Raw genomic sequence first — 19,727 nt, forward strand, 5'->3', positions numbered from 1 at the left:
ATAAAACCCCAGTAAATGTAACAGGATTGTTTAAAAAAAAAAAAATATATATATATATATATATATATATATATATATATATATATATATATATATACACAGTATATATACCTAAGGGACTGTCTAAAGTGGTTGTTTTCTCAGCTGCATCCATTTTTCCCAGGTAGCAGGGATAAAGGGGATGTTCTTAGCGAACAAGAAGATTGACAGCCAAGTGAAGACGTTTATCACGTACAATAAGGGGAGAGACTGGACTCTTCTACAGGCCCCAGATGTCGATCTACGGGGGGATCCTGTCAACTGTGTGCTGGTGAGTGCCCTTCATGCTTCCCTCCCCCCCAATCAACATGACCAGGCCATTTTTTGTAATACGGCACTGAGTTATTTTAACTGACAATTGCGTGGTTGTGCAATGCTGTACCCAAATAAAATGTATGTGTTTTTTTTCCCCCACAAATAGAGCTTTCTTTTGGTGGTATTTGATCACCCCTGCGGTTTTTATTTTAGACCAACAATTTTGAAAAAAAAAAACATTTTTTACTTTCTGCTATAAAACACATCATATAAGAAAATGTAAAAAATCTAATGTCTTCATCATTGTAGGCCAATATGTATTCTGCTACATATTTTTGGTAAAACAAATCCCAATAAGAGTATATTGATTGTTTTGTGCAAAAGTTATAGCATCTACAAACTATGGGATTATTTTATGAAGTTCTTATTTATTTATATTTTTTACTAATAAACTAGTAAAGTAAAAGTAGTACTGCAGCCACTTATAACAGGACTGCGATATCACGGCCTAAAAATTCAACACAAACTGACACTTTTGACACTTTTTTGGGGACCAGTGGCACAGTAATACAGTGATCAGTGCTAAATATATGCACTGTCACTGTACTAATGACACTGGTTGGGAAGGGGTTAACATCAGGGGCGATCAAAGGGTTAACTGTGTGCCTAGCCAGTGCTTTTGTACTGTGGGGGAGGTGTTTTTACTAGGGGAAGGCATTGATCCATGTTCCTGCTTTGGAGGAACACAGGATCAATGCCTTCCCTACTGACAGAATGCGATCTGCCTTGTTTACATAGGCAGATCATTGTTCTGGCTCTGTGCCTAATGACCGATTGGTGCTGGCTGACATCAAGTCCGCAGTACCCACAGTTTAGCTCCCGCTGTGTCCAATCACAATGGGAGCGGGTTGCCGCCGGCGTGCATGTGCGCCCCAGACCCGGGAGTGCAGGATCACGTACTACTGTAGGTACATGATCCTGTGCAGGAGAGCTACCTTGCCACCATATATATAAGTTTTACAGTCGGCAAGCCATTAATTTGGACCCAGTTAGGCCCACAGAGACCCATCACTGGGACTCTGTGCTTCTCTATCCAATGCAGAAAGCTCATGGCTGGTGGAAGGGGCCAGCAGAGTACTGTGTTGTTTTGGAGGAAGCTATGTACACAACCCTGCTGGCCCCTCTCACCAGCCATGAGATGTTGCCTGTTACTGTTGCCTCAGCATAGGTGTGCGCAGCCTATTGCATTAGGGTGTGCACATCAAAGCTCAAACATATATACTGTACATTTGTGTGTATAAATATATATATATATATATATATATATATATATATATATATATGCACACACACACACAGTCTTCCTTGGGGCCCCATCGGCGCATGATCTCCCTTGCCTGCAGATTCAGAATGAGAGAGAAATGCTTCCATACTTCTCTCCATAAGCAGAGTTGCACAGTGGGAGATTTTTCCCATGATCCCATCGACACACAGAGCCATAAGCCTAATGTAAATGGGGTGATTAGGGTGTGCCCAGGCACACCCGGCACACCATGTGCGCACGCCTCTGTGTCTCAGTATTCCAGTACTCCTGTCAAGAGCCCTCAGCCCTGATACAAGCAGTAGGTTGGCACTTGGGAGGAGTTATGCAAATATTCAAATGCCTTGATGGGTGAATGTCCGTCTTGAAGAGTTTCCAGTGTTCAGTGAAATCAGAGTAGGCAATTTCAGCACATGAGAGACTGTGCATTTAAATTGAGCTTTTTTGCCTTATATTTCACCCTAACCACAAACTCTTCACAGTTTTCTATTGATGTCATTTTTATCACAGCTTTCCATTCTTTCATAAATCAAAGAAACAAAGAACAATCTTATGGCTAGGCCCCTGATTTTATTCCAACATTAGCGCAGCATGGATATTTTTAGACCGATGTAATATCTTCCTAGTTACAGTCCAGATCAATCCACATAAATATCGAATTTTAATGTGGAGAAAAAAAAAAAAGGTTTATGCAGAAGACCAGACAAAGGAATTCTATAAAACATATTGATGACCTAAAATCAGCAAATCTATTGTATTCATTATAAAACAGCCGCTGAGTGTGTAATTCACATCTCCTTGGTGGGGTGATCAATATGAAGCCCTCTACAAATCGCACCTTTTGAAGTAAAATAGAAGGATTTGTTTTACAGATGAATGTTAATTCTCATTAGGGAAGCCGGGCTTTATGTTCATGACGGGGAAAATTATTGATATTGCTGTAAGTAAAATGGAACATGTTTTGGTTTTATATATTTAATGTGTAGCTCTACCCCCGTAGGAGCCGTTGCAATTTAACTGATCTTTCCCAAGATTAGTGCAGAGGCAGCCAGGCACACAGCAGCAGTTTGTTCACTCTGACTCATTAATCAGTCTAGTTCAGGGGTCTCCAAACTTTCTAAACTTTACTGTCAGTTTACTGTCCTTCAGATTTTAGGGAGGCCGGACTGTTGGGAGTAGAAAATGCCCTGGCATTGTGGGAGAAAACAATGCAATCTTTGGTATTTGGGGGGGGGGGGGGGGGGGAGTGCGCCATCATTTGTGCCAGTGGGAGAAATAGTGCCCTATCATTGGTTTTAGTGGGAAGAATATTTCCCTATTATTGGTGTCAGTGGAAGGAATAGTTCCCATCATTAGTGTCAGTGGGAGGAATGGTCCCCATCATTGGTGTTAGTGGAAGGAATAGTGCCCATCATTAGTGTCAGTGGAAGGAATAGTCCCCATCACTGGCGTTGGTGGGAGGAATAGTGCCCATCATTGGTGTCAGTGGGAGGAAAAGTCCCCATCATTGGTGTCATTGGAAGCAATAGTGCCCCATAATTGAAGTCAGTGGGAGGAATAGTGCCCCCGTCATTGGTGTTAGTGGAAGGAACAGTGTCCCATCATTGGTGTCAGTGGAAGCAATAGTGCTCCATAATTGGTGTCAGTGGAAGGAATAGTGTCCCATCATTAGAGTATTCTATTAGGTCTGCTTTAATGGCCAGTAGGAGGAGCAATTTCTGCTTATGTAGAATGTGACTGGCTGAGCCAGCCAATTTAGCCACTCATCAGGAGTGGACTTGATGGGGAACCGAAACACTGTAAAACAATATGGACATATCCCATCAGGTCCATTTTTATGGCCAGTAGAAGGCGCCATTTCTGCCTATGTAGAATTCGATTGACCGAGCTAATCAAATCCCACAAAGGCAACAACAGCTTTCTCCAACGGTTGCAAAAATGGACCTGATGGGATATGTCAGGGTCAGTGCCAGAATAGTTTTACAGTGTTGCAGATCCCCATTAGGTCCACTCCTGATGACTGGTTAAATTGACTGGCTCAGCCAATCAAATTCTGTATAGGCAGAAATGGCTCCTCCTACTGGCCATAAAAGCAGACCTGTTGTTGGAATGTAAGGGGACTCAGCCAGAATAGTTTTACAGTGATGCAGTTCTCCATCAGGTCCGCTGCCCATTGGTTGGTGGGAGGAACCAGTTCTGTATGTGTAGAATTTGATTGGTCGAGCTGTAATGCCCTGTACACACGGTCGGATTTTCCGATGGAAAATGTGTGATAGGACCTTGTTGTCGGAAATTCCGACCGTGTGTGGGCTCCATCACACATTTTCCATCGGATTTTCCGACACACAAAGTTTGAGAGCAGGAGATAAAATTTTCCGACAACAAAATCCGTCGGAAAGTCCGATTGTGTGTACACAAATCCGACGGACAAAGTGCCACGCATGCTCAGAATAAATAAAGAGATGAAAGCTATTGGCCACTGCCCCGTTTATAGTCCCGACGTACGTGTTTTACATCACCGCGTTTAGAACGATCGGATTTTCCAACAACTTTGTGTGACCGTGTGTATGCAAGACAAGTTTGAGCCAACATCTGTCGGAAAAAATCCTAGGATTTCGTTGTCGGAATGTCCGATCAATGTCCGACCGTGTGTACGGGGCATTAGAGTGTACCTGATAGGGAACTGACTGCCTGTTTGGGGCTGGATTTGCGCTCTGCATTGCCAGGATGCAGGTGACAGAAGTCAATGGTGGTTGCACGCTGTAAGACTTTACGCATTTAAACATTAACCACTTGCCGCATGTGTAACACATATAGGCGGTGGCAAAAGGGTGGGCTTTATCGCCCACATACCACACACATGTCGCTGGGTGGCTGATGCTTTTCTGTGCTAGTAGCATACACACTGCACGCTCCCAGCACAGAGACCAAGATAGCAGAGACAGCACTTGGTCCACACTAATGATCAGTAGCCGATGGAACACCGTGACAGCCAATCACAGTGGTCAAATGATTGCCAATTCTTCCACCCCCTGGGTATTCAGAACTCTTCAAAGGGATCCTAGGGCAGGCAGGAAGGGGTTAATGAAACATTATATACCTACTGAGCACTGTAATGGCCCGTACACACGGTCGGATTTTCCGATGGAAAATGTCCAATCGGAGCGTGTTGTCGGAAATTCCGACCGTGTGTGGGCTCCATCGGACATTTTCCATCGGATTTTCCGACACACAAAGTTGGAGAGCAGGAGATAAAATTTTCCGACAACAAAATCCGTTGTCGGAAATTCCGATCGTGTGTACACAAATCCGACGGACAAAGTGCCACGCATGCTCAGAATAAATAAAGAGATGAAAGCTATTGGCCACTGCGCCGTTTATAGTCCTGACGTACTTGTTTTACGTCACCGCGTTTAGAACGATCGGATTTTCTGACGACTTTGTGTGACCGTGTGTATGCAAGACAAGTTTGAGCCAACATCCGTCGGAAAAAATCCTAGGATTTTGTTGTCGGAATGTCCGAACAAAGTCCGACCGTGTGTACGCCCTATATTGCTGGATCTTGCTGGAAGCTTCTGGGGGCAAGTTCTTGTGTATAAAACTTGGTGCCGTTTAAATGAGGCCATAATCAGCATCCTTATCCCAGGTCAGTGACTCAGTAATTACTAAACCTATTAGATCAGCCTAAGAGCCAGGCAACTGGCATTTTCAAAAGGAAAGGTCAGCAATGAAAGCCCTCATATTTGCTCAGTATCGCTTTTCTTTTAACAGTGTTTTTATACATTGACATAATAACCACAAATTAATTTTAAGAGCTGCACGAAGATCTATTTTGGTCTTTCCCCCTCTATAAAAATATACATAACTACTTCCAGTAAATGTTAATGCGGCTTTTAGCACCGTCATTACAGCAGACGCTTAACAAAACGTGAGTTATTTCACAACGCTCTGTGATATTTGCCATGACGGCAGCTATGGGGAAATCCAGAATAGAAATAGATCTTTAAAAACAGCATTCCGTTGAAATCCAGACAAATTAAGATAAGCAAATATCAATTTATTGCCGAAATGAATCAACCAAATGGGCTGGTGGAATTCAGAGTAAAGTTTTTAGTGGAATCTTTATTTGGCGTGTGCAGTTCTAAGCGTGACCACAAGATGGGGGAAGGGAGCTGCATTTGGAGCTTTACATCTGCATGGCATGGTAATGCCATCGCTTGATATGAAAGTTTTATCTCTTCTGACCTCCATTTCAGAAAATAAAATCCAGGTCATAGGACTATACAATGTAATACAATGCATTAAGTGAAAATGGGATATGGTATAAAAGTTAGCATCGGAAATCGAAAGACGATATGTAACAAAATAAACATTTGCAGAGGCTCAGAGGTCTCTTTATAGGGGACATTGGTTTTCAGAGCCAAGAACCCAGCACTGGTTGTGTTTGAAATGAGTTTTTAAGTGCAGAAAAAAGTAGACAAAATGACCGTAAAGAGAACCTGTCACCAATTTAAAAATACTGTAGGTAAAATCACAGGAAATCAAATATTTGAAATGCTTACTTCCAGTTCTCCCATAAATGGTGTTCTTTTTATTTGCAATGTGCCTCTGAACCTGCTAGCAAATTTAGGAACTCCAGGAAGAGTCCGTTCCTTAGCTCAGTCTCCTCGTCCCTTGCACATCATAACCCTCTTCTCTTCTTGATGTATCTAATTACTGTTGGTGCTGGACTAGCTCTTCTGCCCCTCCCTTTATCTCCCTACTAGGTGTAGCACCATCCTAGATAGGTTGCTATATAAATTTAGTTTTTTTTGGCTCCCCTGTAATTACGTAGTGGAGCAGTTTGTGATTACTTTGTTCTGTTCTGGGCTTCACTTGCTGCAGGTTTTATTGCTTCTCCCTGCCTTCTGGAGGATTCTAGAATATAGTGGGTTGGAAGAGGCAAATCAACAGTTTGAATATGTATGTTGTCTCAGCCAATCCCTAGAGAAGGGTGCCCAGTAGGAGGCTGGGGAGTTCATAAATAGCCTGGGGCCTGAGGCAGCCTGGTTCTTGTCCAGGAGGAGACGTTCCCAGCTTGAAGGACTGTCACCCTTCTGGGAAGCCCAGCTGTGGTTCTACATGTGTCCATTAAGGTCCCAGTTATTCTAGGGCTGGGGGGGTTCGGAACTTGTCTTGTTGTAAAACTTTATGGAGCTTATTAAGGGATTTCACTTAGGAACCGGTCTGGAGAATCCACAGGAGACATATCTGGCTGATATTGGAAGGAGGCATCCAAGTATCCAGGGACAGACCTGAGTGTAGGATCCTAGTGACTGTTTGCTGTTCCTAACCCTTGTGCATCAGTACCAGTGCTTTCTCAAATTGGGACATTTCCTTTGGTGTTGCAGTGTTGCTCATTCCCTTAGCTGCTACTAAAGGGACTAAACTAAGAAGCTTTGACAAAGTTAGGAGTGTCCTTTTATTGTCCATCGTTGCTGGAGTATCCCACAACTCCCTGCAACCTATCCAAGTTCAATTTGCAATTAAACATCAAAAAGACACCCCTAGACTGTTCATTGAACCAGAAAGAGTGACTGTTGCTGTGTGCCTGGCTGCCACTACACCAACTTGGGAAAACAACCTGGGAACAACTCAGCGGGCCCTTTGGGGATGAGAGGTCAGGGATGAGCTAAACTGCCCTTTTGGTCTGGTATGGATTTTAAGGGGAATCTTTCCCTTAAAAAAAAAATGTGAGGCCCCCCTAAAAATTCATACCAGACCCAAAGGGCAGTTCAGCTCATCCATGACTGCTCATTCCCAAAGGGCCCGCTGAGTTGTTCCCAGGTTGTTTTCCCAAGTTGGTGTAGTGGCAGCCAGGCAAAGGGAGGGATGAGCATGTGCCCCCCCTCCTGAAATAAATAAAATCACATGCCTTCATCATGGGCAAAGCACCTTGTCTTCATGTGGATGAGGACAAGGGCCTCCCCCCCACAATTTTTTTCTTTTTCTTTTTTTTCTATTTTTTGGGTCCGTCGGGCGGCGTGATTGAAAATGGATGGACATCGTGGGACACTTTTTTTTTTTCTTTTTTAATAAAGGAATTGGCCAAAACTGTCTATTGTGGTTTTTACTTTTTGACACTTTTTTGGTGGATGGGTAGGGGTACAATGTACCCGATACCCATTCACATAGGAGGGGGCGGGATCTGGGGTAGTTTAGGGACCCCAAAGTACCCTCCCCATGTTGAGGGCATGTGGCCTGGTATAGTTGAGGGGAGGGGCACTCGCTTGCCCCCCCCCCCCATCCTGTACACCAGGCTGCATTTAATTTTGGCATATAGTTCCCCTTCAAATCCATACCAGATCTGAAGGGCCTGATATGGACTCAGAGGGGAACCCATGCAGATTTTTTACTTGATTTTCAATCTATATTAACGGAGCTGGCAATACTTTACAGCCGCGAGCAAGTTTAAATTACATTCTTTCCTTAAATTACAGTGCCGCAGCAAAATGTTATTTTTCTGCGGCACTGTTCTACACATCACACAGATGTGCCATTTTACTGGCAGACTAAGGGGACCCCCAGGCACAATATTTAAAGGAATATTTCATTTTTATTGTTTTACTTTAAGCATTATTAAAATCACTGCTCCTGAAAAAACGGTTGTTTTAAAAACTTTTTTTTGCATTGATACATGTCCCCTGGGGCAGGACCCAGGTCCTCAAACACTTTTTATGACAACAACTTGCATATAAGCCTTTAAAATTACCACTTTTGATTTTTCATGTTTGTGTCCCATAGACTTTAATAGGGTTCGAATGTTCGCTCAAACTTTTTGCCTGTTCGCATGTTCTGGTTCAAACCGGACCGGAGGGTGTTCGGCTCATCCCTATTGCTAAATAGAGTTCTGCTTTAAAATGTGGGACGGTAGGCAAGTGGTGCAGAGAAAGTGGTATCACCATCCTGGCTGTGCCGTCTGATAGATGTTTATGAATCACAAAAGCAGCTGGACAGAACTAGAAATATTTTAGGAGATTAGCTCACTGATAACTGTTTTGTGGTCCTTTTACTACTATGTGTGTTTTTTTATGTGTTTTGCTAACAATTATATACAGATAACAGTCTCTTTATACAACATTTGCATTATTTGTATTTGTAGCGCATCCCATAAGGAGCCACAAGTAGAGTGTAATCCCCCACCCTGCACAGCCAGGCACACCGAATTTCCACAGGCACTCAGAGTCAGAGAACAGCTAGGGTGACACAGCTCACACTTTTCAGTACTTCCTCTCTGTGGTCACTGATCCCAGTTCTACTTCTTCAGGCACTGCCAACCCACCTGCCTGCAGCTGCCCCTTGCACTAGCGCTCCAGGCTAACTTGTCTACCACAGTCCTCCAGACTGACACTCACCAGCCCACCCGATTGACTCTCAGGAGATCTCCCAGACAAGCTAATCTGCTCCTGCTGTCCTCTCCTTGCTCCCGTGCCACCAGGTAGGGCTTCCTCTGTGTGTTTTGGGGGAATCTTGCAGCACCCGAGCCTCAGGCCCGAAGTCACCCCCCCAGACTAGAGGCCGCCCTCAAGGGCGATCAACAGCCTTCTTAGCTCTCCATCTCCATATTCCACCTGCCTGCCCATACTGGCATGGCTCATGGATATTTATGAGGTGGCCTGCCCCCTTCCAGCTCCTTTCTGCTGGGGATTGGCTGGGGCCCTTATAAATATTCCAAACAGCCCCTCCTAGCCTCCACCCACTGCACCTGGAAGCTCATGACTATTTATGAGGGGCTCTTCCAGCCCCTTTCTGCTGGGGATTGACTGGAGCTCTCATAAATATTCCAAACAGCCCCTCCTAGCTTCCACCCACTGCATCTGGGGGCTTCTCCAAGGTTCCAGAAAACAGGGGGAGGCACCAGAAGAGCTGTCTGAATGAGTCATCCAGCCTCCCTTAGTCACTAATTGCTGACCCAGATTCAACCCAGGCCAGGCTCTCAGCCAAGCCAATTTACCTACACTAAAAATTGAACTATGTACCCTAGCACACTAGCTAGAAGGTGCTATATATTGTTTATAATATGTGTGAAATGTTAGTTTCCATGTGATGTCTTTCACATGGTGAATGTAATATTCCCTAATAGACATGTACATTCGTTTTCGTCCGAATGCATTTTTGTCAGTGTGACAGACCTAGCCGGGACAGAGGCTGTTGGAGAGGACTGGGTGCGAGCCTCTTGCCTTTTGATTATGGGCCCTGGATTTTCAATGGAACGGTGCTCTTTGTGGGGTGAATTGGAGGTCCGATCTGAACTGTGCTGATCGGACTCAGTCGTGTATATATGTGTGTATTGTATGTTGTTTGATTCTGTTGGGGACTCCTTGCTGTGGTCATCTGGGATCTGTGTCCCTGAAGAGGGAGGGGGGATTCCTCCAGCAGCCCCCTGCTGATAAGACTGATTAATTCTGTTGGGACACATCCTGTGAGGAGATGCTGGTGTCATCAACTCCAACTACCTGTGTTTATGTTAATTGAGTGAGCTGATCACATTAGCCTCCAGGACTGGCTAGGAGACGAACTGTTGATGAATAGGCTGAGGAGGGGGGGGATTGTTGTTTATATTGTTAATTGTAATTAGCTCCAGCTATTGTGTTTATACTACTGTGTGAAGCTCAGTGCCCACAAGTCTGTCATCTGGTCTGGGTAAATTTTTTAGTTAATTAGCTCATGTTAATTATGTTAATTAGGTTACAGTTGTATTGTTAGAGGAGGTTCCAACGGCATATAAAGTCTTGTCATTTTGATTCTAAATAAAGTGAGTTCATGTTAGCAACATGCAAGTGTCGCCTTGTTTTGTGCTCAGAGAGGTTGGAATATCTGTATATAGACTGGGAGGAAGTGGTATATGACGGAAGCACTCAAGCGGAGTGTGGGACGTTCCGTGACAGTCAGAATTTCAGGTATTTTCGTTATCGTTTTAACAAACGATAACGAAAGTGCAGAATCCGAAAAACAAAAGATCCGACATAAACAAATGCTTATTTTCGTTTTCGTTGCTACAACAGTTTGATATAGATAGGAGATTCGACATGATGATGACAATAACAATCTGTGTCCATCAAACCTGTGGTCGAATGTGCCTAACCTTAACTCTATTAGTCCAAGATTATTCTGCAAAGAGAGAGAAAAGATTCGATATAGAGAGAAAAGATTCGACGTAGGGGAGAAAAGATTCGACGTAGGGGAGAAAAGATTCGACGTAGGGGAGAAAAGATAAATAAAAATAATGATGATGATGAATGTTATTGGCTGATTGTAACCAAAGAGGAGGAGCAGTAAAATAGCTAGAATTAAGTACACACGTACTTTGGCTTATGATGTCTGTTGAAAGTTCTAAGAAGATTCAATGGAGCAGGCAAACTATACGGCGTCGTACAGTTTAGCTGCTCTGTCGAATCTTCTTTGAACATTCGACAGACACCATAAGCCTTCAATGACAGATTCGACCTTCATTTGGATTTTCGGACGAATGCAATTTTTAACGAAAAACGAAATATATAAAAACGAATTTCGGGAGTAACTAAATAAATTTATTTTTAGGACGAAAACGAATTTCCGAAACGAAATATTTCAGTGTGCACATGTCTATTCCCTAACATTTGTTTATAAGAGAAAACAGCCTTAAAGCGGAGTTCCACCCAAAAGTGGAACTTCCGCTCATTTGTCTCTTCCACCCCTCCTGTGCCAAATCTGGCACCTTTCGGGGGGGAAGGGGGAGCTGATACCTGTCTTTGACAGGTACCCTTATCCCCACTTGCAGGACACTGGGCCGCGGCTAATTACATAAGCAGCTCGGCTCCTTCCCCAGCCACCGGGCCAGTAGAAGAGTTCAGCGGTGCCTCGTGCATGCGCAGTAGGGACCCGGCGTGAAGTCATAATGCTTTACTGCTGGGTTCCCTTACCGGCAATGGAGGCAGCAGCACCAGACAGCCGATGGAAACATCAGCTGCGGTGCCGACATTGCTGGACTCCAGGACAGGTAAGTGTCCTATTATTAAAAGTCAGCAGCTGCAGTATGTGTAGCTGCTGGCTTTTAATTTTTGCAGGGGTGGGTGGACCTCTGCTTTAAGAATATTTGACCAGAGGAGGTAAAGACTATTTGACCAATATAGAAAATAGCTTGAAACTATAGGTTAAGAACTTTCAACCAGAAAAGGAAACAATATGAGAAAGACCTCTGCTAAGTTTATGGAGATTCCTGTGCTCATCACAGACAGTATAACGGATCAGCGTCTGCAGAGAGTGAACTGCTATATAGAATTGATACAAAGTTGCACAGACTGAACTTTGTCATTTATCTTAGGTGGTCTGTGCAGGGTTTTGACCCTCTAAACTTGTTAAACAACAGAGTTACCGTTCTGCAACGCTGTATCAGTTCTGTATAGCAGTTCACTCTCTGCAGTAGCTGATTCATTACACAAATAGTTATTTAATATGATCATCAGCTCAATCTAGTGGTCATAATTCAGTATTTCTCTGATTCACTCTAGTATTATAAATGAAGAACATTCGAACTGGAGAGAAAATAGACTAATAACCTTAGATTTTGCCCCTACTCACACAAAACAAATGTACATACAGTTTCACAGAAGAAATAGATCTGCCATTTTTTTGTGCTGAGGTCTCCCTTATAATAGGAACTTCAACCTAGGAACAAAAAAGGACACTTACCTGTCCAAGGATCCAATGCCATCCTCACCTGGGCAGGTTCTTCGCTAGTCTTGGGGTCCCCAGCGCCGGGATCTTTACTGTTGGAAGCCGGCTGTGACTCTTTGAAGCTTCACAGCTGGCAGCCCACTGAGTTAGTGCTGCACCTTGTGAATGATCCCGCAGCCTTCTGGGACCTGTGATGTGTTCCAAAAGGCTGCGGGCAGAGAATGGGGGAGGCGAACGTCCACTCTAATTGCTTAGGCGATCTGAGTAGAAGTGGATACTGATCAAAACTAGGACCCCAATGCCCACCAAAAAAAAACTATGTGACAAAGGTTGGAGAGGAGTGGCAAAGGAGGCAGAAATGAGGAACTTCTCCTTTTGGGTGAAGTTCCGCCTTAAGACAATGACATTAACCAATGACCATGGGCCATATGAGGTTAATAATGTCAAAATCTACCCCGCCCCTTTGTGAAAGTGCATCTGCGGGCAGGAAAATTTCCCTTTTGCAGCTGCTTAGGCTGGCACTGACAGCTTAGTTCTGGTTTTGGCCAAACATGAGTTCAGGCCGAACCCTAGCTCATCCCTTTTTAGCCTGAATGTAGCTTTTTTTTTTTCCAGAACAGACAACCCTATTAGACAGAACCCCCCATGGGAAAACTGTATAATGGACAGGATTCTGATCCTCTTGTTGGCTACATTATTTCAGCTGTTGCTAACACCGGATCACTTTTGAGGTCTAAGGTGTCCGGAGTTTAACCCATTTCTGGTCCTAGGAACTCATAGAAGAATCCATTTTTAAGGCAAATCACTGAACATCATATGATGAAGCAAGAGAGGTTGGTTTTCTAACACCCACATTCATTATTGTCTTGTTTTTCTTTTTCAGCCGTATTGCTCTTTACATCTACATCTGAAGGTATCTGAAAATCCGTACACAACTGGAAATATCGCCAGCCGGGATACAGCACCTGGTATCATCGTGGCTTCAGGTACTTGTGCACATGTAATTACACAACACAGCGTGGATATAATGAGGGTAACGGACCCCCTCGTTGTTTGCCTCGCAGCCTGTTAAGATAAAAAATATGGAAACTTGTAAACCTCAAGAGGTATGAATCACATTTCCAGATAAGTAAAAGCTTTGTGAGATATTTAAAATAAAGGGATTGCTGCAAGGTAATCTGTTTTCCAGTACAGCCGGTGATACCACAGCCTGTTTCTGCCCAACCTTCAACATGCCATGACACGCCATGATGGAATTTCAGATGACACATATTTTATTGAAATGTTACTATTTTGATTCAAAGAGGAAGGCCAAATGAAGGTTGTTTTTAGAGGTCCATACCAGACCTATAAAGTGGTTGTAAAGGCTCAAGGCTTTTTACCTTCATGCACTCTATGCATGAAGGTATAAAAACATTCTGTGTGCTGATCCCCAGACCCCCCCTTATACTCACCTAAGCCCCCTCTCGATTCAGCAATTTGCACGGGAGCCTCGACCTTCCTGTGTCTCTCCCCTGTTATTGGTTGAGACACAGCAGCAGGATCCATTGGCTCTCACTGCTGTCAATCACAGTCAGTGAGCAAATGAGGAGAGAGCGGGGCCGAGCCACGACTCTATGTGTCTTATGGACGCATAGAGCAGGGGTCTGAAATGAGCACGCACCAGTGCCCCCATAGCAAGCGGCTTGCCAATGGGGGGCACTGGTCAAGGGGGAGGAGCCAGGAGTGGCAGCGTTGGACTTGACAAGGATTGGGGCTGCTCTGTGCAAAACCTTTGCACACAGTATGTAAGTATGACAAGTTTATTATTAAAAAAATGAACTTTTATGCCGCATACACACGATCGGTTTTCTCATCCGAAAAAGATATGATGGCTTTTCTGACGGGATTCCGCTCAAGTTTGCCTTGCATACGCACGGTCATGCAAAAGTTTGCTGAAATTACAACCGTCAAGAACGCAGTGACGTACAACACTACGACAAGTCGAAAAAATGAAGTTCAATGCTTCCGAGCATGCGTCGAATTGTTTCCGAGCATGGGTAGGGATTTTGCGTGTTGGAATTGCCACAGATGATCACATTTTGGGATAGGAACTTTTCCCGACCGAAAAATTAAGAGCATGCTCTCAATCTTTTGCTGGCTGGAATTCGGCCAGCAAAAGACCGATGGAGCATACACACGGTCGCATTTTCCGACGAGAGACTCTCATCAGTCTTTTGCGGGCCGAAATTCCGGTCGTGTGTACGCGGCATTAGAATCACTTCAATCCAAGCATGCAGACTGGCTGGCCAGGAAAGGGCAGGGCGAGTGTGCCCTCCCTTCCCTCCTGAACCATACAAAGCCACATACCTTCATCATGGGCAAAGCACCTTGCCCCCAAGTTAAATAGGACAAGGGCCTCTTCCCCCACAACCCTGGCCCAGTGGTTGTGGGGGGTCTGTCATTAAGGGGGGGGGGGCTTATCAGCAGCTGGAAGCCCTCATTAAAGTGACATTAAAGTTTTTTGTTTTTTTTTAATAATAAACATGTTATACTTACCTGCTCTGTGCAGAGGTTTTGCACACAGCAGCCCCAATCCTCCTCTTCTTGGGTCCCTCACATTATAGATAAGTAAAAGCTTTGTGAGATACCTAAAATAAAGGGATTGTGACAAGGTTATCTGTCCAGTACAGCCATTGATACCACAGCCCGTTACCACCCAACCTTCATCACACCATAAAACTCCATGATGAAATTTCAGATAACACATATTCTATTGATCGATAATAGTTTTTCAACTTTCCATCTATTAAATCTTCTGCCCCTGTTGTTATACCTTTGGATAGTAAAACCTTTTTTTTTTTCTGCCAGTAAATAACGTATACAGCCCACTTCCTGTTTCTTGTCTGGTCATTAGCCTAGGCTTATGACATCATGCACAGCTCTCTCTCTCACTCTTGTGAGAGTTTGCCAGGAAGGGAGGGGGGATGAGTCATAAGAGGGCTAATGAAAGCTGCAGAGCTGGAGGTGTGCCTCTGTGTGTCTGTGTAAATCCAGGAAGTGAACAGGCAGCAGCTTCAGCTGCCCGCATTTAAAATGCCTGCACCCAGATTCAGTGGATGGAGGTTTTTTCAGCATATTTGGCAAGTACAGAATCACAGTATATATAAAATAATATGCAGAGTGGTTGGAGGGAAGCTTCAGAATGGCAAAGATGTTTTTATTACAATATATGTCAGCAGACTGCAGTTCCTCTTTAAGGTACAATATTCTTTAAATGGCTCCTGAAAGTTACATAAGCTCCATTCAACTAGCCTCTCGTTAACCATATTTCCTCATTCATTTTGTTCCTATAAATGTAAAACCTTTGATCTGGAGAGAAAGTAGAGTAATAGCCTTTGTTATACAAAGGGAAAAAAATCTAAGAAAATTAAATAAAAGAAACATCCTTTAAGTAAGGGGTATTGAATTAAAATTTATGGAGGTCCAGCCAGTAAAATTGTCTTCCAGCAAAGGTCCAAATCTGGTGTTTGTGCTATGACCGTAGTCCACCATTTAGTGATGCCTGCTCCAATTTAATAAAAGTGGATTTTTTTTTTCTTTTCAAGCAAACTTTCCTTAAATAGCTCAACAACTGAAATTGATAGTTTCTGCTCCGGTGAAATTTTACCACCAGGGAAATCAAAAATGTTGTGCCCGAATCAATAGAATTCAAGAGAAAGTAAAGCTTTAGGCCAGTCACACTTTGCAACACAGGAATGCACTAAACATGTTACTGCTTTGTGGTGGGTTTTTTTAGGCAACACAAGACAACAATACATAGTAATGCTTTGCCATGCATTGGGTTACAAAAAAAGGGTCACATACAATTTTAAGTACCGTAGGGTGTATTGGCATCCAATTAATTTTAAGTCAATGGTAAAAGCAAAACTAAAGCGGTAATAAACTCAAAACTAAAAATGTAATACTGTATTTATTGGCGTATAACACTCACTTTTTCACCATGAAAATCGGGTGCAAATAGCGTGTGCGTGTTATACGCCAATACTTCAATTTTAGCTGCCTCGGAGGGGACAGGGGGGATGGGGGACGAGCGCCGTCAGATTACATACAGTGAGAATCTCCTGTTTACTTGGTGGCCTCTGTAATAGGAAGCCCAGTCTCCTGGGCTACCATTGGACCACTGTTCTGTCTATCATAGGAGATTATCACTGTATGTAATCTGTCGGCGCTCGTTCGGCCCCCCCTCCCTGTCCCCTCTAGGCTGCAGATGGGCATCGATCAGGCTGCAGTGATGGCCATGGTGAGGCTGCTGCATTGATGGCCATGGTGAGGCTGCTGCATTGATGGCCATGGTGAGGCTGCTGCATTGATGGCCATGGTGAGGCTGCTGCATTGATGGCCATGGTGAGGCTGCAGATGGGCATTGATCAGGCTGCTGCATTGATGGCAATGGTGAGGCTGCTGCATTGATGGCAATGGTGAGGCTGCTGCATTGATGGCACTTGTGAGGCTGCAGTTGGGCATTGATCAGGCTGCATTGATGGCAATGGTGAGGCTGTAGATGGGCACTGACACAAAGTTCCTTATTTAAAATTAAAGTTTTTTTCCTGAAACTTCCTTCTTAAAATGAATGTGCGTGTTATAGGCCTGTGCGTGTTATACGCCGATAAATACGGTATATTACAGCTTACCAATCATTAGATGTGGTGGCTGCATTTCTTTTCTTTTCTTTGGCTTTTTTCCCTCGGTTTTCACCTGGTGATCTGGCCAGTAAGACACCTCCTGTATTAATGAGACACAAGCCTGGAGGAATGAGCACAGGAGGTACACCAAACAGCAGCATTCTCAGTCCAGGGGGAGGGGGAGTGTCAAAAGTACTAGCAGATTTACAGTTCCTTGCAAAAGTATTCACCCCCCCCCCCCTTGTCATTTTTCATGTTTTGTTGCCTCACAACCTGGAATTAACATGGATTGTTTGAGGATTTGCATCATTTAATTTACAGAACATGCCCACAACTTTGAAGATGTTTTTTTTTTATTGTGAAGCAAACAAAAAAAAGGACAAAATAACAGAAAAAGTCAATGTGCATAACTATTCACCCTCTAATATCAATACTTTGTAGAGCCAACTTTTGCGGCTATCACAGCTCCAAGTCGCTTTGGATAAGTCTCTATGAGCTTGCCACATCTTACCACTGGGATTTTTGCCCATTCCTCCTTGCAAAACTGCTCCAGCTCCTTCAACTTGGATGGTTTGCGCTTGTGAACAGCAATCTTTAAGTCTGACCACAGATTTTCTATTGGATTGAGGTCTGGGCTTTGACTAGGCCATTCCAACACATTTACATGTTTCCCCTTAAACCACTCAAGTGTTGCTTTAGCAGTGTGTTTGGGGTCATTGTCCTGCTGAAAGATGAACCTCCGTCTTAGCCTCAAATCACACACAGAGTGGTACAGGTTTTTCTCAAGAATATCCCTGTATTTAGCACCATCCATCTTTCCCTCAACTCTGACCAGTTTCCCAGTCCTGACTGCTGAAAAACATCCCCACAGCATGATGCTGTCACCACGTTTCATTGTAGAGATTGTGTTCTTTCGGTGATGCGATGTGTTGGGTTTTTCTTTGATGGCCAAAAAGTAAAATTTTAGTCTCATTAGATCAGAGCACCTTCCTCCATACATTTTGGGAGTCTCCCACATGCCTTTTCACAAACTCAAAACGTGACGTTTTGTTTTTTGCTGAAAGTGATGGCTTTCTTCTGGCAACTCTGCCATAAAGCCCAACTCTATGGAGGGTATGGCTTATTGTGATCCTATGTAGAGATACTCCAGTCTCTGCTGTGGAACTCTGCAGCTCCTCCAGGGTTACCTTAGGTCTCTGTGCTGCCTCTCTGAGTAATGCCCTCCTTGCCCGGTCTGTGAGTTTTGGTGTGCGGCCGTCTCTTGGCAGGTTTGCTGTTGTGCCATGTTCTTTCCATTTGGTTATGATAGATTTGATGGTGCTCCTAGGGATCATCAAAGATTTTGATTTTTTTTTATAACCTAACCCTGACTTGTACTTCTCAACAACATTGTCCCTTACTTGTTTGGAGAGTTCTTAGTCTTCATGGCAGTGTTTGGTTAGTGGTGCTTCTTGCTTAGGTGTTGCAGCCTCTGGGGCCTTTCAAAAAGGTGTGTATATGTAATGACAGATCATGTGACACTTAGATTGCACACAGGTGGACATCATTTCACTAATTATGTGACTTCTGAAAGTAATTGGTTGCACCAGAACTTTTTATGATCTTCATAACAAAGGGGGTGAATACAGACGCACATGTCAATTATCAGTTTTTTATTTCTGAAAAATAGTTTTATGTATATATTTTTCTAATTTTACTTCACCAACTTAGACTATTGTGTTCTGATCCATCACATATAATTCAGATTTTAAAAAAATTGAACTAGAGGCTGTAATGTAACAAATAGGTAAAAAGCCAAGGGGAGTGAATACTTTTTGAAGGCACTGTAGATACACTAAGAAATTGAAGCCAAACTCCAGCTCACACTTCATAATAAGTTACAGCAAACCATTATTTTTCCCTTTTGGGATACAGGTTTTGCATGAATAAATATAAGCTGACCAGTCTAAGCACCCCTGCCAGTGTTAAATGGTTTGTCTCATCCATGTAAACTGATACATTCTGCTGGAGAGCTTGAGCTTGTGAAAAACAACAGACTTACTGGTCCCATCACCAGATCAAAATAGAAGAAAGAAAGCCTAAAAAGAAAAACTAATGCAGCCATCACATCTAAGAATTGGTAAACTGCAATATAATACATGTTCCTATCACAACAAGAAATGTGCAGCGCTTCCTGCGTATAGTAAAACAGTACATAACAGTCCTCTAGTATAAATAAAGTCCCAATGTGTGAATCTGTGACTGGATTTCACCAAGTCTTAAAGTGGATATAAACCTGAAAAAAATGTTTTTAATTAAGGCTTGCACCTTGTACAGTATAGGATTTCATGTCATCTGTGCCCAGTCTTGCCACAAAGAGTTAATCCATCTCTGAGCAGTCCTCTTATCTTTTTTTCAGTGAGATAAAAACAGTCAGACAGAGACATAGATGTCTGTTTCTCCCCTTTGCTGTGAGTGACAGGTGATTTACATATCTCATGCACCAGTGTGAGAGAGGCATTCTGTGTACTTCAGATCCCCTCCTTCTTTCTTCTCCAGCTCTCCCAGGATTGGCTGCTCCACAACTCAGTATGATCATGTGGTGACTTTCCTGGGTTTTTACTGGATGTTAGCGATCAAGGGGCATAATCCACAAGATCAGCAGAAGTTCAGTGTAAGAAACATTGATGCCTGGCCAAGGGGAGTTTAGAGGTGGGCGGCGAGTCTACTGACATCACGACTCCACCCACCGAGCTCCAGACAACAGACCCACC

At 43.5% G+C, this 19,727-nt stretch overlaps 1 protein-coding gene across 9 annotated transcripts in view; it reads left to right on the plus strand.

Annotated features, from left to right (window-relative positions):
• Nucleotides 1-19,727, plus strand: part of SORCS1 (sortilin related VPS10 domain containing receptor 1) — a 1,093,315-nt gene that overhangs the window by 769,071 nt on the left and 304,517 nt on the right. For all 9 annotated transcript variants that reach the window (XM_073595916.1, XM_073595919.1, XM_073595918.1 and 6 more), the window contains exons 10-11: nucleotides 164-310; nucleotides 13,194-13,296. In XM_073595916.1, coding sequence (XP_073452017.1) covers nucleotides 164-310; nucleotides 13,194-13,296 — 250 coding nt within the window. The remainder of the gene's footprint in view (nucleotides 1-163; nucleotides 311-13,193; nucleotides 13,297-19,727) is intronic.

The sequence above is a fragment of the Aquarana catesbeiana genome, linkage group LG08, assembly GCF_042186555.1.
Source record: "Aquarana catesbeiana isolate 2022-GZ linkage group LG08, ASM4218655v1, whole genome shotgun sequence".
NCBI lineage: Eukaryota > Metazoa > Chordata > Amphibia > Anura > Ranidae > Aquarana > Aquarana catesbeiana.